An 18893-nucleotide genomic window follows, 5' to 3' on the forward strand; every position below is an offset into this window, starting at 1 on the left:
TCTCCAGAGTAATTCATCTACAGAAATTGGTAAATGCTAAATGTAGCTTTTTTTTTTTTTTTTTCCACAGACACGGCAGCTTAGTGGTTACTGGTAAGAAGGGAGCTGTACCGTTCCCTTGTCAGAGCAGAAATAGGACCTTGTGTTTTGCTTAGTCCACTCATTTTCACAAGTCTGGTAACATTTTAAATATACTTAAGGTATGTCAGATATGGTAATTGTTGTTTAAATTTGGAAATGGGCCAAATGACTTAAAAGTTATCACAGAGAGAATGACCAGGCGGATTTTCCAGTAGTACAGCAGCTGTTCTGACATAAGCCTGGCATCCTTAAAAACAGGCTAAAATTCGGTGTATAGAAGAAAACGTCTGTTATGGTTGGAATATAATGGAAAGGCCGGGTTTCTGTTGGAAATGCCTCCCACTAAGCTCATTGGATCTCGATCTGGCTGAGACAGGACCAAACAACAGAGAAAATCCTTCCATCTGCTTGAGTACTGCAAACAGCAGAGTTTTGCCACCAATAGGGTTTTAAGGAACCACTGTAATGAAACGTTTCAGTGTGCTGGAAACAAGAGGCAAGCAACATAAAGCCAAGCACTGCAGTTTTCCACTTCTCATTTAGAAGGAATGAATTCTGGAGGCCAACCACAATATAGATGAAGGATTCCTTCAAATGTCTTGTCAGTGACGTTCCCACCTGGAGCTCAGATATCAGGTGCAGCCTGCAGCATTTCTCTTCCAACTTCTGGGGGTTCCAACCCCAAATCCATCAGCAAAGAGCTTGTTGTGTATATGTGGTGATGGTCCCAGGACATGGGGTCCATGTACAGCTTGACACTGGTTGACTCTTCCTCAAACTCCTTACGAGGACTTCAGGATCTGTTTAGGAATTGGAGAGACAGTGTGCCAGGGCATCTTCACAGGAATTTATTTCAGCCTTAACAAAGCAGCTCAAAATACCAACAAGACTGTCCAAAATAGCATTTCTTAGCATTTTATCTCAAGCTGCATGGTGAAACTCTGATCCAATTCAGACCAGAGGGAATTTTGTCACTGATTTCCTTCATCAGGGTGCCAGGGTTTGTTTCTGTCGATTGCAAACGAAACAGGCATTTCTGTTCAAGTTTGCTCCATTGCACTTAAAGTAAAACCCTAAGAAATGGTGTTCGAATGAAATAATAGCTGGAATCCCCCATTTTAGTGCCTGTACTTTGGATTTGGCCAGAGATGTGCAATGTTAGCAGCTGGAAACCATATGCCATAAAATCCATGTGACTCGTTTCTTAAGGATTTGCTGATGTTGTGCCAATGCCATGCATTGCCATGCTGTGCATTAGCTGCTGTTGTACTGATCTACAGAGAAGGCAGTGCAGAACACAAGCTAAATGAAAGTCAGCACCGATAAGCAAAAATAGTAGAGGCATAACACATGACAGAGAGAAGAGACTACTCAGGTCATGAGGAGGCGGAGATGAAAGTAAAAGCAAAAGATGTGCCTTTTCTGAGAAAAAAAATGGGAGAATTAGGAAAGTATAATGAAAATAAAGAGGCTGAAGTTTGAAGATAGATTTTGACTGAGAGAAGGAGAAGAGAAACTGAAAAGAAACTGAAAAATAAAGGAAGAATATATTTTCTTGTCTATGCAGTGACTCTCTTTAGCTTCTCCAGGTTGTATCTGAGCTGGGGGCAGAGCAGGGGTAGGCATCTACAACCTGCCCTTTGGAAGCTCTATTTCTCTTGCTCCAGCATGCCTCCAGGTTTACTGGGGAGAAACCCTCCTACAGTTTTCAGCTGGGTGCACTCGATGTTTCTCTGCTTCTTTACTTTGTACTGCTGAATTTTCCTTGGAGAGGTATCTGTCTGGAGAAACGGTGTCCAGCTAGGAGAATCATCTTTTGCCATCATCATTCCAGAGGCCATTTCCAGTAATGGAAAAAATATGTAGAAAGTAGCCTGAATTGCCCCAGAATGGTTGTGCTCGCTGCTGTAGGCAGCAGGTGTGCTTGTTTGTTGACCAATTGTTTAAATGTTAACTTTTGTGCAGAGTTCCTGACAAAATCAGCTGCAGCCCATGTGTTCATCAGAAGAGGCTGACGATGGAACATTTGGGATGGTATTGAATCATCTCAGAAAGCTTTTTCATAAACAATTATTTTACATTTAGGAGTGGATATGTAGTCTATAGGAGAAAACAGGGTATTAACATGTTTTTCAGGCGTTCTTTAGTTGGCAGTTCTTAAGTGTGAGTGTTTGAGCTTGTGGGAGGCAGTGTTCAATTTGCGCTTGCTGGAAAAGTCTCATCTTAAATCCTCTTTTACCAAGCTAATGTGCTCTGTGCGTCACAAGTGGGGTAAAGAACAGCATCTTGGGCAAAAATTGATGTGATAAATCAGCTTCACAACTGTCTTTGATCTTGAGTAAGTCCTGTGCTGTAAATACAGTGCTCTAAGTCTAGCCCAGTGTTGGTGTTGGTCAGCATGGAGGAGCCAACACTCTTCAAAACGGGGTTTTAAAATGTAATTAATTACTCTTCATAGCAATGAGCCCATAAACATGAGACACCTTTCTTAGCAAGTCGGAGCAAGTGCAGGACTTGGGAACGTGCAAAGTTCATGCTGGAGGGGATCAGAAAAAGGAAGACAAAGCATTAAGATAGGACTGATTTTTTCATGCATGCATCTAAGACGTGGGTGTTACAGCAGTTCAAGTAAACCACTACTCCAGTCAATAAGAGATGACATCTCAGGGCAGTCAGTCTCACTGAGCTGAGACCTTAATGTGGGTTGCGCTTTCTCCATGGGGTTCCTCATTGGCACCTGCACCTCTCAGTGACAGTATAGGGAGTCCAACGACTTGAACCCTGACTTCTGGCCATCTAAGGTTAGACGAACTCAATCCTATCCAAGGAACAGACAGTTCTTATCCACCCCTGTAAAGTCTAGTTGGTCATGATGTATCGCATGGTGCTACCATATCTTTAGACTCTGCTAAATTAAATTACCTTACACTCCACATCCCTTTATTCTCTTTGAATGTGGAGCATCCCCAGGGTTGTAGGACCGAATAAAGAGTAGTCCTCAGAGAACTTTGTATTGAACACAACTGACCTCTTCTGCTGGCTTTTCACTATTGCTCCCTTGAATGAAGCTGGGCTATTGTGCAGCTAAAATCTCAGGCAGGTGGGGTTAAATCCCCCATGCCTCCCTGTTTTCTGTGGTTTATACTTCAGCCCCATCCATGCACCCTCCGCCTGCATGGGGCAGGATGAAAGCATCAGGGCTTTGAGCAAGTTCCCATTAAACCAATGCCATTCTGTCATTGCAATGCACTATGCCCTCTGGCAGAAAATAGTTTCATAAGGAAGGTGTTTTTTTTCTGTCTCATTGTAAATTATACGTATCAATTTGTTTCACTTAAAAAGCACCATCCCTATTTCTTTGGGAGTACTCCACCCGTTTTCTGTTCTATCCGCTGGTGATGCTGTCTTATTTCAGTGGAATAGGAGTATTTCCTCCCCGAGTGTCTCGTTAATAGCTGTATTTGCTGACAAGTGTGGTAGGTTTAATAGAGCCTCCCATTCAAATTCATTGTAAGAAGGGTTTGCCTTTATAGACAGCCAATTTCAACATTCTGCCCAAATGAAATGTCCGTGCTATAGAAGTTGGACTCACATCATTGTCTGGTAGCAAAAGACAGGAAATTAAAGAGGCAAAATTTCAGTAAAAGAGTGTGTATCCTTTCTCTTTACCTGCTATTGTAAAAGACACAGAAGATTACTGCAAGCTTAAGAGCAGATTTTATTCAGAAAAGATTTGCTTTTTATTTGTCAGCGAATGTATGTGCTGCGTTAGGCAGTGCTTTGTGTATAGTCAGTTTTACTGTGTAGTCTGTTTGGAAGGGAAATATAATTACAAAAATTGTAAAACCATGTTTGCAGGAGATTAGGAGGAATTCAAGTTTGAAACCATTTAGATACATTTTTCAGAACTGACTGTGTTTCAAGTTACTGTATTTGGTTACTGCTGCAGTGCCAGGTTATGTGTGCATTACACTGAGCATAAGTCCCTGAGGTTTGTCTTAATACGAGTTATGTTTAGATTACCATTACAAGCAATGTCTCGTAAATTGTAGACATTCAGTCAGTTATTCTTTTTGCAAAATATTTACTGTTATTCTCTATAAAAGTAGCAGTGTTTAATTACTTAACTACAAATGCTGAAGTAATCTTTTTCTGTTTGTTTTCTCTTGGATGTAATTACAGAAATGTGGGAAATACTTTTCCAAGGCTTTTGAACTCAAAAGTGGAACAGAAGGAAGACACGGGGGGACATACACCGTTCAGTGTTATTTTCCTTGCACAGGAAAAAAAGATCATTATGAGATGAGCAGCAAAGTCTCAAGTTTTCAAAGGTTTGCATAACAAACAAGAGACACATTGTGGGTTGCATCTTGACTTTGAAGACTTGCCACTGTCAACTGAAATAAAATGGCAAGGTTTAAAGCCTTAACCAAGTTCACAAGGAAAATATTTGGACTAAAAGTTTTGGAAAGTTTTCTCTCTTTGAAGTAGTTTGTCATGTGTTACCAATGTGAACTTTATTGACCTTGAAACATTTTTTTTTTTGAATCAAATAGCAACTAGTGACACTTTAGTAAAATCTTTAATCAACAACCATCTCCTGGCGGCTCCAGCTTTGTAGCAAATGCAGGCAAAACAGGGAATCTACAGAAGAGCCCTTTATTATTTGTAAATGAAGCCTGCCAAAACCTTCCCGAAATAGCATTCAAAGACCCTTTTAAGGTCATGGATCCTGAACAAAGCCAGAAGAGCACAAAAAAGGCTGAGGAAAGTCCAAGAAAGAGGCTTCCCAAAGGAGAGGCTTTCCAAGCCAGTATTTCATCTGCAGCTACGTATCAGGGCAGCTCTGCTTCTTCGCAAGGAACCCCCCTCCGAGATATCATACCGCAGCAGCACTTTTCTGGCTCTTTGCCGATTCCAAGAGAGGAATCTCAGGAGAAGACTGGACATCAGAAGCAACCTAAGCCTTCCTCCTTTGAACATCCTCCCCACATCTCGCAGCTTCAGCAACACACACTGTCACCAGCATTTATGTCTCCTGGGAAACCTGAGCATGTTCTTGAAGGGCCCACATGGCAGCTAGTTGATCCAGTAAGACCAGGTCCCTCTGGCTCCTTTTCATCACCCGGGCTTCACTCGCATCACGGCCAGCTCCTACCTTCCCATTCACCGATCATTCCTGGAGAGGACATGCCGTCCGTTCAAAAGGTCTATATCCCTCGCCCTTCGCAGGTTTCCTTGAAACAAGCTGAGGAAGTGCACAAGAAGGAAAAGAAACCTCAGAAGCCAGGCAAATACATTTGCCAATACTGCAGCAGGCCTTGTGCGAAGCCAAGTGTGCTCCAAAAACATATCAGGTCACACACGGGTGAGAGGCCATACCCTTGCATTCCATGTGGCTTTTCTTTTAAGACTAAGAGCAATTTGTATAAACATAGGAAATCTCATGCTCATCGAATAAAAGCTGGGCTGGCCTCAGGGATCGGAGCAGAGATGTATCCGTCAAGCTTGGAAATGGAAAGGATCGGTGGGGAGGACTTTGAGGAGCCCACGGAAGGAGAAAGCACAGATTCGGAGGAGGAAACGGGTGCAATGTCGGGCCATCCAGCAGAGCTCTCCCCCAGGCAGAAGCACACCCTGTTGTCCAGTAGTTTGCTGAGCACAGGGAGCCAAGGCTCCAGCCACGACCGGTGTTCCTTGTCTCATTCCAGTATGTCCCAGTCGCTTGAGGACAGCAGCCAGTTTGTGGAGCCATCATCAGACCACACTCTGAGCCATAAATCTGAAGATACCCATACTATAAAACAGAAGCTTGCACTCCGCTTAAGCGAACGGAAGAAGGTCATAGATGAACAAGCTTTCCTGAGCCCTGGGAGCAAAGGGAGTACCGAGTCAGGCTACTTCTCAAGATCAGAAAGTGCAGAGCAGCAGATAAGCCCACCAAATACTAATGCAAAATCTTATGCAGAAATTATTTTTGGGAAATGTGGTAGAATTGGGCAAAGGACTGCAATGTTATCTACAAACACAACCCAGGGGTTTCCGCACCTCTCTACCGAAGAGAAACCTAGTATGGTACCGTTATCTGTGCCTAGAACACAGGTTATTGAACACATCACTAAGCTAATTACAATTAATGAAGCTGTTGTAGATACCAGTGAAATAGATAGCGTTAAACCTAGAAGAAGCTCTTTATCTAGACGTAGCAGCATCGAATCTCCAAAGTCTGGTGTATATAGAGAACCATTTCAGTTTGATATCAAGTCTGGTTCCAGTAGCCAGTTGGATGCATCGAAAGTGTTGACATCCCACGGTGAAAAAATTAAGCCCGAACAATCATTGTTGTCACTTCAGCAATCCCACAGTGCCACAGAGACAGTGCCTCTCCTAAGAAGCCACTCAATGCCTTCTGCTGCATGCACTATAAGCTCCCCACATACCTTTAGAGGTAGCTATTCATTTGATGATCACATCATGGAGCCTGAAGTCTTAAGTCGCAGCCAAGCATTTTCTTCCCATCCTCGAATGCTAAAACGACAACCAGCTATTGAGCTTCCTTTGGGAGTAGAATATGTCTCAGAGGAGGTTAGCTCTGCAAACAAAGAGACTGTTTCCAAACTTCCCGAGGAGCCTGAAACCAAGGAAAGCGATCTTACCAAAAAGTCACGGAAGGGACCGAAAGTTAAAGGGTTCATGTACGAGTGTAACGTATGTGGTGCTCGGTATAAGAAAAGGGATAATTATGAAGCCCATAAGAAATACTACTGTTCAGAACTGCAGCTCTCAAAGCCTCGTTCTTCCACTTCCCATACCTCTTCAGAGACAGAGAAAAGTGTGGATCCTGACACATGGCCCCAGATGATGCATTACAAGCTAGGGAGCAGTTTGGAGCTTACTCCACTCCGAAAAAGACGAAAAGAAAAGAGTCTGGGTGATGATGAGGACCCTCCAGCTTTTGAGATGTCTGACACTCCCTCCTCCAGTACTGGGCCAGGGACTCAGTTTGCAAACCCAGCATCATCTGACGTTGCTTTAAACTTAACCCGTGAATCCATTAAGTCACCAGCAGATCCGGGTAAATCCGCACCTTCTGATGTCAGTGCCAGCTTCCATTCCAGGAATACCAAACCGGCTTCAAGTACAGAGGGCAAAGAGAGAAGAACAACCTCAAAGGAGATCTCCGTCATCCAGCACACGAGTTCCTTTGAGAAGTCTGACTCCATTGAGCAGGTGAGCAGCTTGGAGGGAGAAGAGAAGCCCTTGTCACAGTATTCATCTCAGCCAGCCACGCAGCACAGCCGACCACCCCATTCTTTGCAGCCCAAGCTGGTACGGCAGCCCAACATCCAGGTCCCAGAGATTCTGGTCACGGAAGAGCCTGACAGACCAGAAACAGAGCCAGAGCCTCCTCCAAAAGAGCCAGAAAAAACAGAGGAATTTCAGTGGCCACAAAGAAGCCAAACCCTTTCTCAGCTCCCTGCAGAGAAACTCCCACCAAAAAAGAAGCGGCTGCGGCTGGCAGAAATGGCTCAGTCCTCTGGAGAGTCCAGTTTTGAATCAGTCTCTCTCACCAGAAGTCCAAGTCAGGAAAGCAGCATATCCCATGGCTCCAGCCACTCTGTATCATTTGATCGTGAAGATCACAGCAAGACAGAATCCACCAGCCAGCCCTCTGAATCCCACCCGAAGCCTCCTGGCGTTGGCTCACATATGTTGATGGTACCAAGCCACCATCATCATTCCAGGGAGATGCGGAGATCTGCCTCTGAGCAGACACCTAATGTGTCCCATCCTTCCCAGATGTCAGAGACCCGCAGCAAATCATTTGACTACGGGAGCTTGTCATCCACCCCTGCCTCCACCCCTGGCCCCTCGACCTCCTCGGCTCCACAGGAGAGACGGAAATGCTTCCTGGTCAGGCAAGCTTCCCTCACTAGACACCCAGAGCATGACCCCGACTCGGCCCCAGCAGGCCGGCCGGAGACAGAAGATCCAATTCCTTCCTCAAGTAAATCTCCTGTGACAAGTCTGCCCCCTCAGCCAGCATCTTCATCCCCTTTGCCCTCTCACAGCACCTACCCAAGTGATAAGAGTCAGCCGAAAGACAGTCCCCAGCCAGCGTATACCCAGCCATACACAGAAGCTCTGCAGGTCTTTCATCCCGTACCCCAGCTAACGCTGCATGAAAAGCAGTACATGTCCCCTCAAGTGTCCATCTTTCCCTACCAGCACCTCCTGCCACAGCCGGGGCAGTCTGCAGAGCTCTTCGCCGCACACACAATGTCTGACATTCTCTCTGCTCAGTTCTCCATGCCTCAGATTCCTCCTTCCATTTTTCAGACCCCGCCACTGCCTCTCCAGCAAACGCTCATCCACCCAGGCCAGCTTCATATCGCCCCTCCATTAATGTCTCACCCTGCCGAGGTGCCCTTCAGGCAGCATCCTTCATTCCTGCCGGTGCATTACCCCAGCTCCTCACCGATCCCTTCAGCCTTTTTTCTGCCTCTTCAGTCTCAGTTTGCTCTCCAGTTGCCAGGTGAAACTGGTGGACATTTACCACAGATCAAATCCAGTTTGTTCCCGGCAGCAGGAACCTCCAGCCTTTCCCCATGCACAGAATATGGCTCAGACAGTAGGTTGCATCCTCTGACCCGCACCACAAGCCCTTCGGTGTCCGTATCCACGTCTCAGCTCATTGTTCCTGCACGCTCAGACCCAATGGTGTCGCTTGTTGTCCCCGTTCGCATCCAGACAAATATGCCATCCTACGGGAGCGCAATGTACACAACGCTGTCCCAGATCCTGGTCACTCAGTCCCAGTGCAGTTCCTCTTCTATCGTTCTCCCAAAATTTGATGATCGCCAACCCAAGGGTACCCTGGTCTGTAGCGCTGATGTTCACGGGCTAGGTTTTGATCTGGCACAGATGATCACAGAGGATCAAAGAAGCATTTTACAGAGCCCGTATCTGAGAGTGCCCTTGCCCCTGCCAGAACGAAAAGGCTATATGCCCCTCACTTCCCCATCGGACAGTGTCCTTGGACTAGAAGGGGGCCCGTCGACAGTCGGTGGAAGCAAGAGGATGCTCTCTCCAGCTGGTAGTTTGGAGCTGACAATGGAAACACAACAGCAGAAAAGAGTGAAAGAGGAGGAAGTGTCTGAAGCAGAAGAGAAGTTGGAAGTGGTGAAGCCACCCAGTGCAGTGGAGGAAGGGAAAAAGCAGGATAAATCTCACTTTCTTACAGAAAGTCAAGGCAGGGTTGAGGTTGAAACACCACCTAGTTTGTCCTTAGAGCAGTCAGAGCCAAAGGAAATCCCAAGTACTTTGCAGCAAGCTGTGTCCCATTCAGGTTCTCCGAGTTTTGAGGCACTGGAAGAGTATAAGCAGCCAGCTGGCAAGCAGTTCCTCAGCAAGGCACCTTTACAAACCGTGAAGAAAGAAGACTCCAAAGAGCTGGTGGAGCAGTCTCCACCAACCCCTCCAAGTCCTGCACCTCTATCTGAGGTTGCGCACAGTGCAATGAAGTCTCGAGAAGGTACAGATATGAAGAAGGTACTTCAGTTCCCCAGTCTCCACACAACCACTAATGTCAGTTGGTGCTATTTAAACTACATAAAGCCAAATCACATGCAGCAAGTCGATCGACGGTCTTCAGTGTATGCCAGCTGGTGTATTAGCTTGTATAATCCTAACCTTCCGGGTATATCCACTAAAGCAGCCCTGTCCCTCCTGAGGTCCAAGCAGAAGGTGAGCAGGGAAACCTACACCATGGCTACAGCTCCACGTCCAGAGGCAGGCAGGCTTGTCCCGTCCAGCTCCAGGAAGCCAAAAATGACAGAGGTAATGCAATCCTATATATTTCTCCTCATCTGTTTGGATACATGGGAAGAGGGGGACGAGGGATGGGGAATTGCTACAGTTAGTTTAATAGGAATTTGTTCATCCCCTTTCTCAGTTTGGTAAGCACTTGTTCTCAGTGAAACTTTTAGAGTGAAGAAGCTAAAACCCACTATAATCCAAAAAAAAAAAAAAAAAAAAAAAGGCAAGCCTGCTCCAAGGCAATGTGCCATATTTCTGTTCTCCAGTTTCTACTTGCCTTGTAATCAAAAGAGCATGTAGGAATCACCACCGCACCATGAACCGCCACTGCTCGAGCACAAAGGATTAGACTTGATTTGCATTTTGTGTCTTGATATTTCAAATAGCTTTACAACATTTTTTTTTTATTTTTTTTTTAAGAAATGCTGTTATAATTCCCTACATTTTGCATGTTATAAACGAAAAAGGATTACCTTGGGGAAATGGGATTCTGTCTGGTTGTGCATCTACTGATCTCACATTAATGAACATGGAGAGGCGTGCTTAAAAGTATTTAAAAATATTAAAGGGAGATTTGCAAGTGTATTTAGTCTCCCAAAGAAGCATATAAGCATGCAGTGACATTTAGAAAAGTGCCTCAGTAGGTTAGACATGGAGTCTTGTAAAAACAGCCATGTCGTTTAGTCCATTTAGTTAATGTCCTTAGCTGTCTGCCTGCTTTTCTAGATATCTACGGATATTTTATACCTAGTCTTTAGAATTAAGAGGAGCAAGGTAAACGGCTTTGCACAGGCAGAGCTCACCAGAGTCATTGGCCACATGGGTACAGAAGTCTTTAAGATGCTTCTGGTAACTGCCTAGTGTTTTGTATCTCACTTTGAGGCCAAATTTTTTTTCTCTCTTGGTTAATGCTGAACCATACAGATCCCTTTAATCCAGGTCATGTTCATGTAGATTAGCAAACAGAATTGCTCTAAAGATTTTGCAATTTGATATTCATCTCAAGTCAATTTATATTGATGGATTATTCATTTTATTTCTGAATCATGAAATGAACTCTGAATATTAAATTTATTATAATCACTGCTGCAGCTGCTGCTTATAAATATGTCTTAAAATACACAGTAGAGTCACTATGATTCAATAAATCTTTATTTCTATTCAGCATTTCCATCATTCTCCTGCAGAAATCCAAAAGACTGAATTTCTGGGGACCTAGGGGCAGATAATTACCTGTGCAGTGCAATAACCACACTGATGCTTGATATTTATGCACTCTTTTTCAAGGGATTTTAACTGAAGGGTGTTGTACCATCCTTGATTTCATTCTCTATAGAAGTGCCTGTGCTCCTCTGAACTTTGCTCTTTGACATGGTGCTAAAATGCACACGAAGTGTGTATTTCAGAAATACAAGAGACCCTCATACCATGAAGTTAAAGGTTCAGATCTAGACAGGAGTGGTTCAGCCCTTAGTCATCAAAATACTTATTTCACTGCATACATTTACTCAGAAGACTCAAAAAAAAAAAAGGGGTTACACAAAACCCTATGAACTGACTGGTGGTAAAAGTTACAATTTTCAGGATAGTTTGCAAAAGTTAGAGTTTGTCCTGCAAAATTCACCTAGAAAATGGTGTAGCCAGATTTTAATACTAATACCTGCTGCTGAAAGGAGTGGGTTTTGCAGAAATAACGTTAATTTCAATGGAGACAAATTGACCTCATGCCAAGTAGAGAAATATTTTTAATTAGATGATCAGTGGGAGTGAAATCCTCAGTTTAGTCACTAAAATACGTATGACTGGCACAGATTAGGAAGTAGCATTGCTGGTTACTCAGGAAGATGCGATTACCAGGAGCTGCGTAGCAGTAGCATCAATCGAAGGTTGAAAGTTCAGCCTTCAGTTAACTCTGCTCTAGCTATTTTCCTTAAATATTTTCTTCTTTATGTAACTATAAGCTGTCAGTCAAAACAACAGAAAATGTAAAATGGCTCTTACATTTTGTACAATTATGCATGCAGCAAGCTACCAGCAAGCAGTTGTACTGTGTATACTGTCTACGTACTTGGCTTGATTTCTAAATTACCAGTGGGATTTACTGAGCAGATCAATTCTGAAGTGACTGTAGGCTGCAACATGCATGTAGGGATGGTTAATTACACTGTATTGGGCTTGCACAGTTTGTAAATTAAACAAGATTGTAAAAGGAGGTAGTAGTGACTGTATGATTTTGGCTCTCCATGGTGCCTTTCATCTGTCTATGTTTTGTGCTTTCAAAAGTTGCAATAAATAAACCTCATTCTGCATCTAGAAAGTCAATTGTTTTGTATTCCTCAGTAAATAAGGAAATGAACTGGGAAGGTATTCACTAGCAGTGTTACGAACACACAGCTCCTATCAGGAGGTGGTCACACACTGCTCAGGGTGCTCTGGGTATCTCTTGCCACCGCTTTCCCCCAAGCACAGAACCCTCACTGCCCAAAGACACCCTCATAAGCCCACCTCTGCTGTTAAATTGTCAAAGTGGTCCCCGGCACAGTTCTGGCCTGGGCTGGCAGCCCTCTCCCTTGCAATTCACAGGCACATTTAGAGAGGTAGGACAGGCTGGGGGCCATTCCCAGGAGGTGTCTTGGAAGTGTATGTGGGTCAGATGGTGTGGATGTGGTCTCATCTGTGTGAGCTGATGAGACACGGGGTAGTCCCGGGTGCATTTAATGCTCTGAGCTGAGCTCAAGAAATCACTGCACGAATTTGAAATGCTTGACCTCAGTGTTGGAAAGCTACTTTTTAGTCAATCCATCCCTCTTGCCGCTGCAAATCTGGTGGTAGCTTCAGCAGTGTGCTGCCAGGGAGGCTGGGCTGCATCCCTCTAAATTTTGCATGTCTCCCTTTGAGCTAGTCACTCGTGGCTTCCTCTATAACCATGGGAGACAAAGAGGCACCTCTTGGGTGATTCATCCCCCCCTTAAGATGTGTGTCTAAGGCAGGGCAGATGAATCACTGTTGAGAGCTGCCACTGTTTCCAGTGACTGTAAAGAGTCAGGGATGACCAGCTCTGATTTAAACTTCTACCAGTTCATTTGCTACTTTCAGGCCAAAATCCCTCTCACAACCAACCCTGGGTCTCTCAAACACCTTCAGCCTTTTTCCAGAAATAATATATGAAGTGAGAATGTGGGCGATTCAGTTATAGTTCAAAGGTATTACTGCATTTATGTAAAAAGTAACCTGGGTAAAAGGCAGTCTGCTTCCCTCTTTCAAAGCTTCAGAGACCCATTATTTGTAATGTTAGGTTTTAGCAGAGAAATGTCCCAAGGTTTCATTCCAGGTGGGGAGCTCCCCTTGCACTGCATGGAGGTACAGAGGCAAATGTAATATTTAGGCCCCATACACTTTAACAAATAATATTAAATATGTGAGATGAGATGTCCATGCACGACCAAAGCTGGGTCTGAACAAAGGGTGGCAGGTTTAACAGTGAAAAACGCAAAATCATCCTGGGAACACGTGGGGAGGTTGAGGATTATTTTCTCCCATTGTTTTTTGGCTTTCTACATACTGCACCCTTGGCAGCGGGGTTTTGGTGAAAGGAAATCACACAAGAGCTTTGACTGTTATGTGATTTATATCAAGTTTAGATGGCTAGAGTCCAAAACTGTGTGAATGTGTGTGCATGTGTGGAGGGGGAAATCCAAGGGCTGAGGTTAGATGTGCGAATTCTAGAGATGTCTGCTCTCGAGATCTTTGTGGACACGTATTTTAGAGAGGATTATCCAAGGACAGTTTGGGACCAGGGACCCACGGCCCTGCCACATGCTCAGAGTGACCCCAAGCCACCACACTTCTTTGTGCCTCGGTGTTCCAGCTGGCACTGTGCTGCAGGGGGTGGTTTAAGCATGTTCCCTGCTTGTAAGTGGTCACTGTAAATGTAACATATCCAGCTGAGCTGCAAATCCAGACACAGAGGCCCCATTTCTTGAGATGTTTTCCTAATTACTGCACTTAGCTGTCAGGAGCAGCGTGTGTGGTAGGTTGCTGGTTCTTTCTGAGGCAGCCTGCAGTGTTTGGTCTGTGGAGCTTGTAGAGTGATTTTGTATGTAATCAATGATTGTTTTGCTCTTTTGGGGAGATAGGTTCATTTGCCTTCGCTCCTTTCTAATGAAGGTCGAAAAGATATAACTAGAGCTGAGAAGGAAGAGGATAAAAGAGGAAAATCAGAAGAAGAGGCTCTTGTAACCAAAAGAGGGGAGCCGGTCAGGATCAAGATCTTTGAAGGAGGGTAAGTGTCTCGTTTTATTTCTCTTTTCATATCACAGCCAAGTGTATAGGAGTTACTGATGTTGATGACGGCAAGTCAGTGAAGGTGCCATGTGGAGGTGAGCAGAAGGCCAGATGTAGTTGGATTCCAGGTTACTTTCTGCAGCCACCTCAGAAACCTGGCCCTCCAGATTACTAGGTACTTCGGACTGCATTCAGAATCTTTTTTGAGTTGTCTTCAAGTTACAAACCCCATGATCTCTTCTCTGAGCAGGTGGTTGAGTGAAGACAGCTGAAGAACACAAATGCATCCTTTAGCTCTCTCTGATGTGACAGGGGTATACTCCCCATCTTCTACATCTTTCCAGAGCCTTCCCCTGAAAATGAAGTTCCTAATGGTTCCTACCATTATGATGAGAAACTGGGAAGATCTTTTGTGATGCTTGTGTTTTAGGTGGGGGAGAAAAGAAGTATTGTTATTGATGTGATTTTAATCCCACCCAGCTAAAGCAGCTCAAACCAGAATGGATGCAAGGTCAAAATCTGATGTATATCTTAATTCATAGGTCCAGGTAATTCAGAGTGCTCTTCAGTAATTCAGCACTGGTCTATTATTACAGTTTATCTTTTCAAAAATGAAAAATCAGTTAATGAGTAGCGTGTCTGTGGGATGCAATTATGTTTCATACTTCAAGATCATCCTTCCTGTGTGCTGCAGAAGGGGCGAAAAAGGCTTGAGAAATCCTTAGCAGGATTCATCAGTTCTGCCCTTGCCATTGGGTGGTCTTGGTTTTTGTGCATTAGAAAAAGGCTTTAATTAGTCAGTGGTTGTGGTTTTCTCTCTGCTGTTACCTGTTGAAGTTTGCTTTTATTTTAAAGTGTTTCATTAGCAGATGATCAAACTAGCTAACCAAGAGAGTAAAGTAGTGCTTTGTGAAAGGAAACCTGCTTGTTTGCTCAGGACAGCTCACCTCTCACCCAGACACAGGCACTATGCCTGCAGCTCGGGTTTAGATACCTCGGTATGAGTGGTGAGCACAAGGAGCTAAAGGAGGAAAGGAGGAGCCTTTCCCTGTCACATTCACATCAATCTGGACTGGTTGTCACCTAAAGTGATTTAGGGAGGGAGCTGGGGGATGGCAAGAAAGCAACAGACTGGGAAATACGATGGGCTCAGTACATTGCCATCACCCTCCCATTGCAGATAGGGCCCCCGGGACCAACTGAGCACTGGGTTTTATTGACTTAAAAGCCCACAAGGAGCCTACGTTTCCCTCGGCTGGGTTCTCGTGGATGTTTCAGAGGGACTCTTGGACTCCTTCCTAGGTGTGATTAAAAAGGCTGAGTTAACATGAATGAAAATCACCTTGCCCCTTGCAGAGCTGCTCCTCAGAGGTTTTTTGAGGAGAGACGCGGAGGTGCTTCGGAAGAGCCACATCTCTGCAGCCCTATGCTCCCGTGGGAAGGCTGTCTGCTGTCCCCAGCTGAGCAAAACGGATGGGGAGTCACATTTTCTAAAAGACAGACACAAAATAAAGCAACTTCTCCAATATGTTCTATATAAGCCAGCACCAGGGAATGTATTAGTCATCCTGAACGTATGCTATGTTTTATTTTAAAGTTCCTGTAGCATTGGCTTAAGGCAGCCGTCCTTCTGGATGCAAGATAGAATATAGTAGCTGTTTAATGCCAAGCACAGGCATGAGCATAACACACCAGTTCGTAGAAATACATTTAATATCAAAATTAGATGGCATACACAGTGTTGAGAGGTCAGGAAGGATAAGATGTTCTCCCGAGATGCTTGGTACAGACCTGGTGGTTCATGCCTAAGTCCCAAAGTTTTCCTACAGTAAACTACAGTAAAGGAACAAGCTTGCAGATGAAACTGTGTGGTGCCTAGGGATTTGCACACAATACTAAACGGATCACATCTATTTCCTGCCATCTCTTCTGTTTTACAGAAAGTACATCCATTCTCAAGATGTTATTTCACCTACTTCCTCCCCACACCTCCAAGATTCCCTCTTTGTCTCATTCCTCTCTTTATTTATCAGTTTCACATGGTCTGCTCCAGGCTAGACCCATCCTTCCAGTGCAATGTAGTTGGTTTCAAATTTGGAGCCAACCCATGCTCTGTTGCCTCAAGCAAGGAGGGAGATTATAAAGAAATTTGAGTGTTCATACACAAGTTGAACTTGCTACAGCTCTTTTAGCTCCCTCTTCCTCTCAGCTTTTGCTTCTTTAGAGCTCATCACTTTCTCAATGCTATTTTCAACATTTGCATTTTCCCTCTGCATGTCCTTCTTCCAATCCTATTGCTGCCTTTCCCCCATTGCTAACAATGCTTATAGCACTGCCAGGACCAGCCCTGCTACTTCCCCTGCTGCTGTCCAGCCTGCTGGCTAGAATTGTATTCCTTGGCTTTCAGAGAAGACCAGGAAAGCCAAATTTCATGCTTCCATCACAGCTACTGCCCATTTGTAAGGATGATCTTGCCAGAGGCTCTAGGAGCTGTGCCCTTTGTGTCATGGCTCAGGTTTCTTGGGGACTGTGGGAGGAACGTGTGTGGTTCTGCCTCGGCTTTCGCACAATTAGATGTAGATGGGATCTGCAGAGTTTCATTTGGGCTCTAGTTTAAAGAACAAATTCCTCTTTGAGCAAGTCTTAAGACCATTCCACACGTAATTTCAGTGGTGACTTTCTGCCTACAATCATTAAATTTCATAGTACTGAGTATACCTCCACAGGAGCCAGCACACAGCCCCCAGCACAAGCACTGCCCTGCACTTGACTGCAAAGGAGGTGGGAGTCATTCAGCATCCCTCATGCAGACTGGATGCTGCCCTGCCTCGTTAGGATGTGTCTGGGAGAATCGTGCCATTAGGCAGCCAGCTCAGAGTTTATACTCCTGAAGGAGCAAATAAAAATACCCATTGGCCTTGTCCTGAGGGATATTGTTGTGGTTTTGAACAGTGGAAATGATCTTTGAAGGTCAGGCTGGCCAGCACAGCTTGAGGGGAAGTGCCGTGATTCCTCGGTGGCTCTGTGTCACCTTCATCAACCTGCTCTGGTGGTTTGGAGGCACCAGGCCCATTCTGAAATCTTACATCATGAAACTGTAGATTGGTATCGACCTGATTTGGGAGTGAGGCCTATGATGGTATCACGGTCTTGTCAGGGAAATGTTGCCTGTTTACTGTGCATTAGTGTTTCCATGAGGAAATCTGATAGGAGTGGGGATAGTTACAGTCAATATGTGTTCTTCTGTTTCACAGCCAAACACTCCGTGCTCTTATGATGCCCATCAGTGGGCTTATGGCACTAGCTGATTGCAACTAGTAGGAAAAGCAATACCAGGAAGCAGGGAGGTTAAGAACAACTAACCTTAACTGGCATCCCCAGAGCAGTGATGTGCAAAATGAATACTTCATCAAAGGGATCAAAGGGAAGGCAGAGGTGCTTTTTTTTTTCCCCCTGCAGTTAGCAAAAATGTTATGGCTACAACCTTCTGGTTGCATACCTGAGTACCCATTAATTCACACCTTAAAAAACAGCTCCCTGTCACACATGAGTGAGAAGAACCCCTAGTGATGTAATATGAGGTGTCTTTTAACATAGACAGAGATGCACATAGTGCTGTCCTGCCCCAGGCTGCTGTAAGCATCAATTTGGTCTGACCCAGACACGAAGCCATGTCCTTCACTCCTTGTTCTCAACAATTAGTAACAGAGAGTTGTAGGTTTGTCTGCCACGGGATCACTGCTCCCTTGAGTCTGGGTGAATTCCTGTCCCTAGGGCAGTGGGGGATTGCATGAGGTTTGACCACTGCCTTCCCTAGAGAAGCCTTGGGTTGGAAAGGGAGAGGCTGTAGTCCTCTGTCTCCATGCTGTGGGGTTGCTTATGGGATTTTAGGGAGTTGGGAAGGAGGCAGAACCATACGTCAGCCTCACTTAGCCTGTCTGGTGAGAGACTTTCCCCTGGGTTGAAGGAAAACAGAGAAACCTTGGGACTGTTTTATCAGATGTGAACATGACTGCTAGCTAGTGGATGCACGAGGAAAAAGAAAAATCCCTTTTGGGGACCCCTTAGCAGTACGCAAACATCCCTCCCCCAGCCGTCCTCCCGGTTCGTGCCGCTGTGGACTCACTGCGATCTGTGGCCGGCTTCTCCGGGTGATCTCATTCCATTTCTATGACTGGCCACAGAAACTGCAGCTCCCACCACCCGCTGACACACACCTAATGGAAAATCCCTGGCACAACAATGCGAGAGTTTTATTACCCTCGAGAAAGCCTCTCTGTTAAACAAGCAAAGTTTCTCAGCGTGTAACTCCAAACCCCTGCACCGAACCCAGTTCGTTCAGGGGATTTCCTTTGCTGCTTAGATGAGTTCTAAGAATTCACTGTGTTTATTTTGCAAGAGCTGTTCATCCCAAAGACACTAATTTGAGCACAGACATTAGCAGTGAAGGAGGAATCTGTCCGTAGCACATCCAGCTGTCCTGTACATCAGCACGAGCAATGCCTGTGTGCTCCTTCATTCACCTGCAAGCCTGCTTGTGTCTTAGAGGTGAACTCACCTTGTGGCCCCAGGGTGGTGCCTCAAATGGGTGTAATACTACATTTTACTCTGTATTCTGTTCTAAGGTGAAAGCAAGGAATTTCTGGCATTTTCATTTTAAATAGAAAGTGAAAGGGGTTTTCCTAAGACTGACCGCTTTGGGGAGGAAT

The 18893-nt window shown here is 44.9% G+C and overlaps 1 protein-coding gene across 1 annotated transcript in view; it reads left to right on the forward strand.

The window, feature by feature from the left end:
* Positions 1–4806: 4806 nt before the first annotated feature.
* HIVEP3 (HIVEP zinc finger 3) overlaps positions 4807–18893 on the forward strand; it is a gene marked incomplete at both ends in the record, with an annotated part of 63052 nt that continues 48965 nt past the window's right edge. Inside the window, 2 exons of the mRNA XM_084300521.1 lie at positions 4807–9921; positions 14037–14182. Of these exons, the coding sequence (XP_084156647.1) occupies positions 4807–9921; positions 14037–14182 (5261 nt within the window). The remainder of the gene's footprint in view (positions 9922–14036; positions 14183–18893) is intronic.

This window comes from Netta rufina (assembly GCF_964035555.1).
Source record: "Netta rufina genome assembly, chromosome: 23".
NCBI lineage: Eukaryota > Metazoa > Chordata > Aves > Anseriformes > Anatidae > Netta > Netta rufina.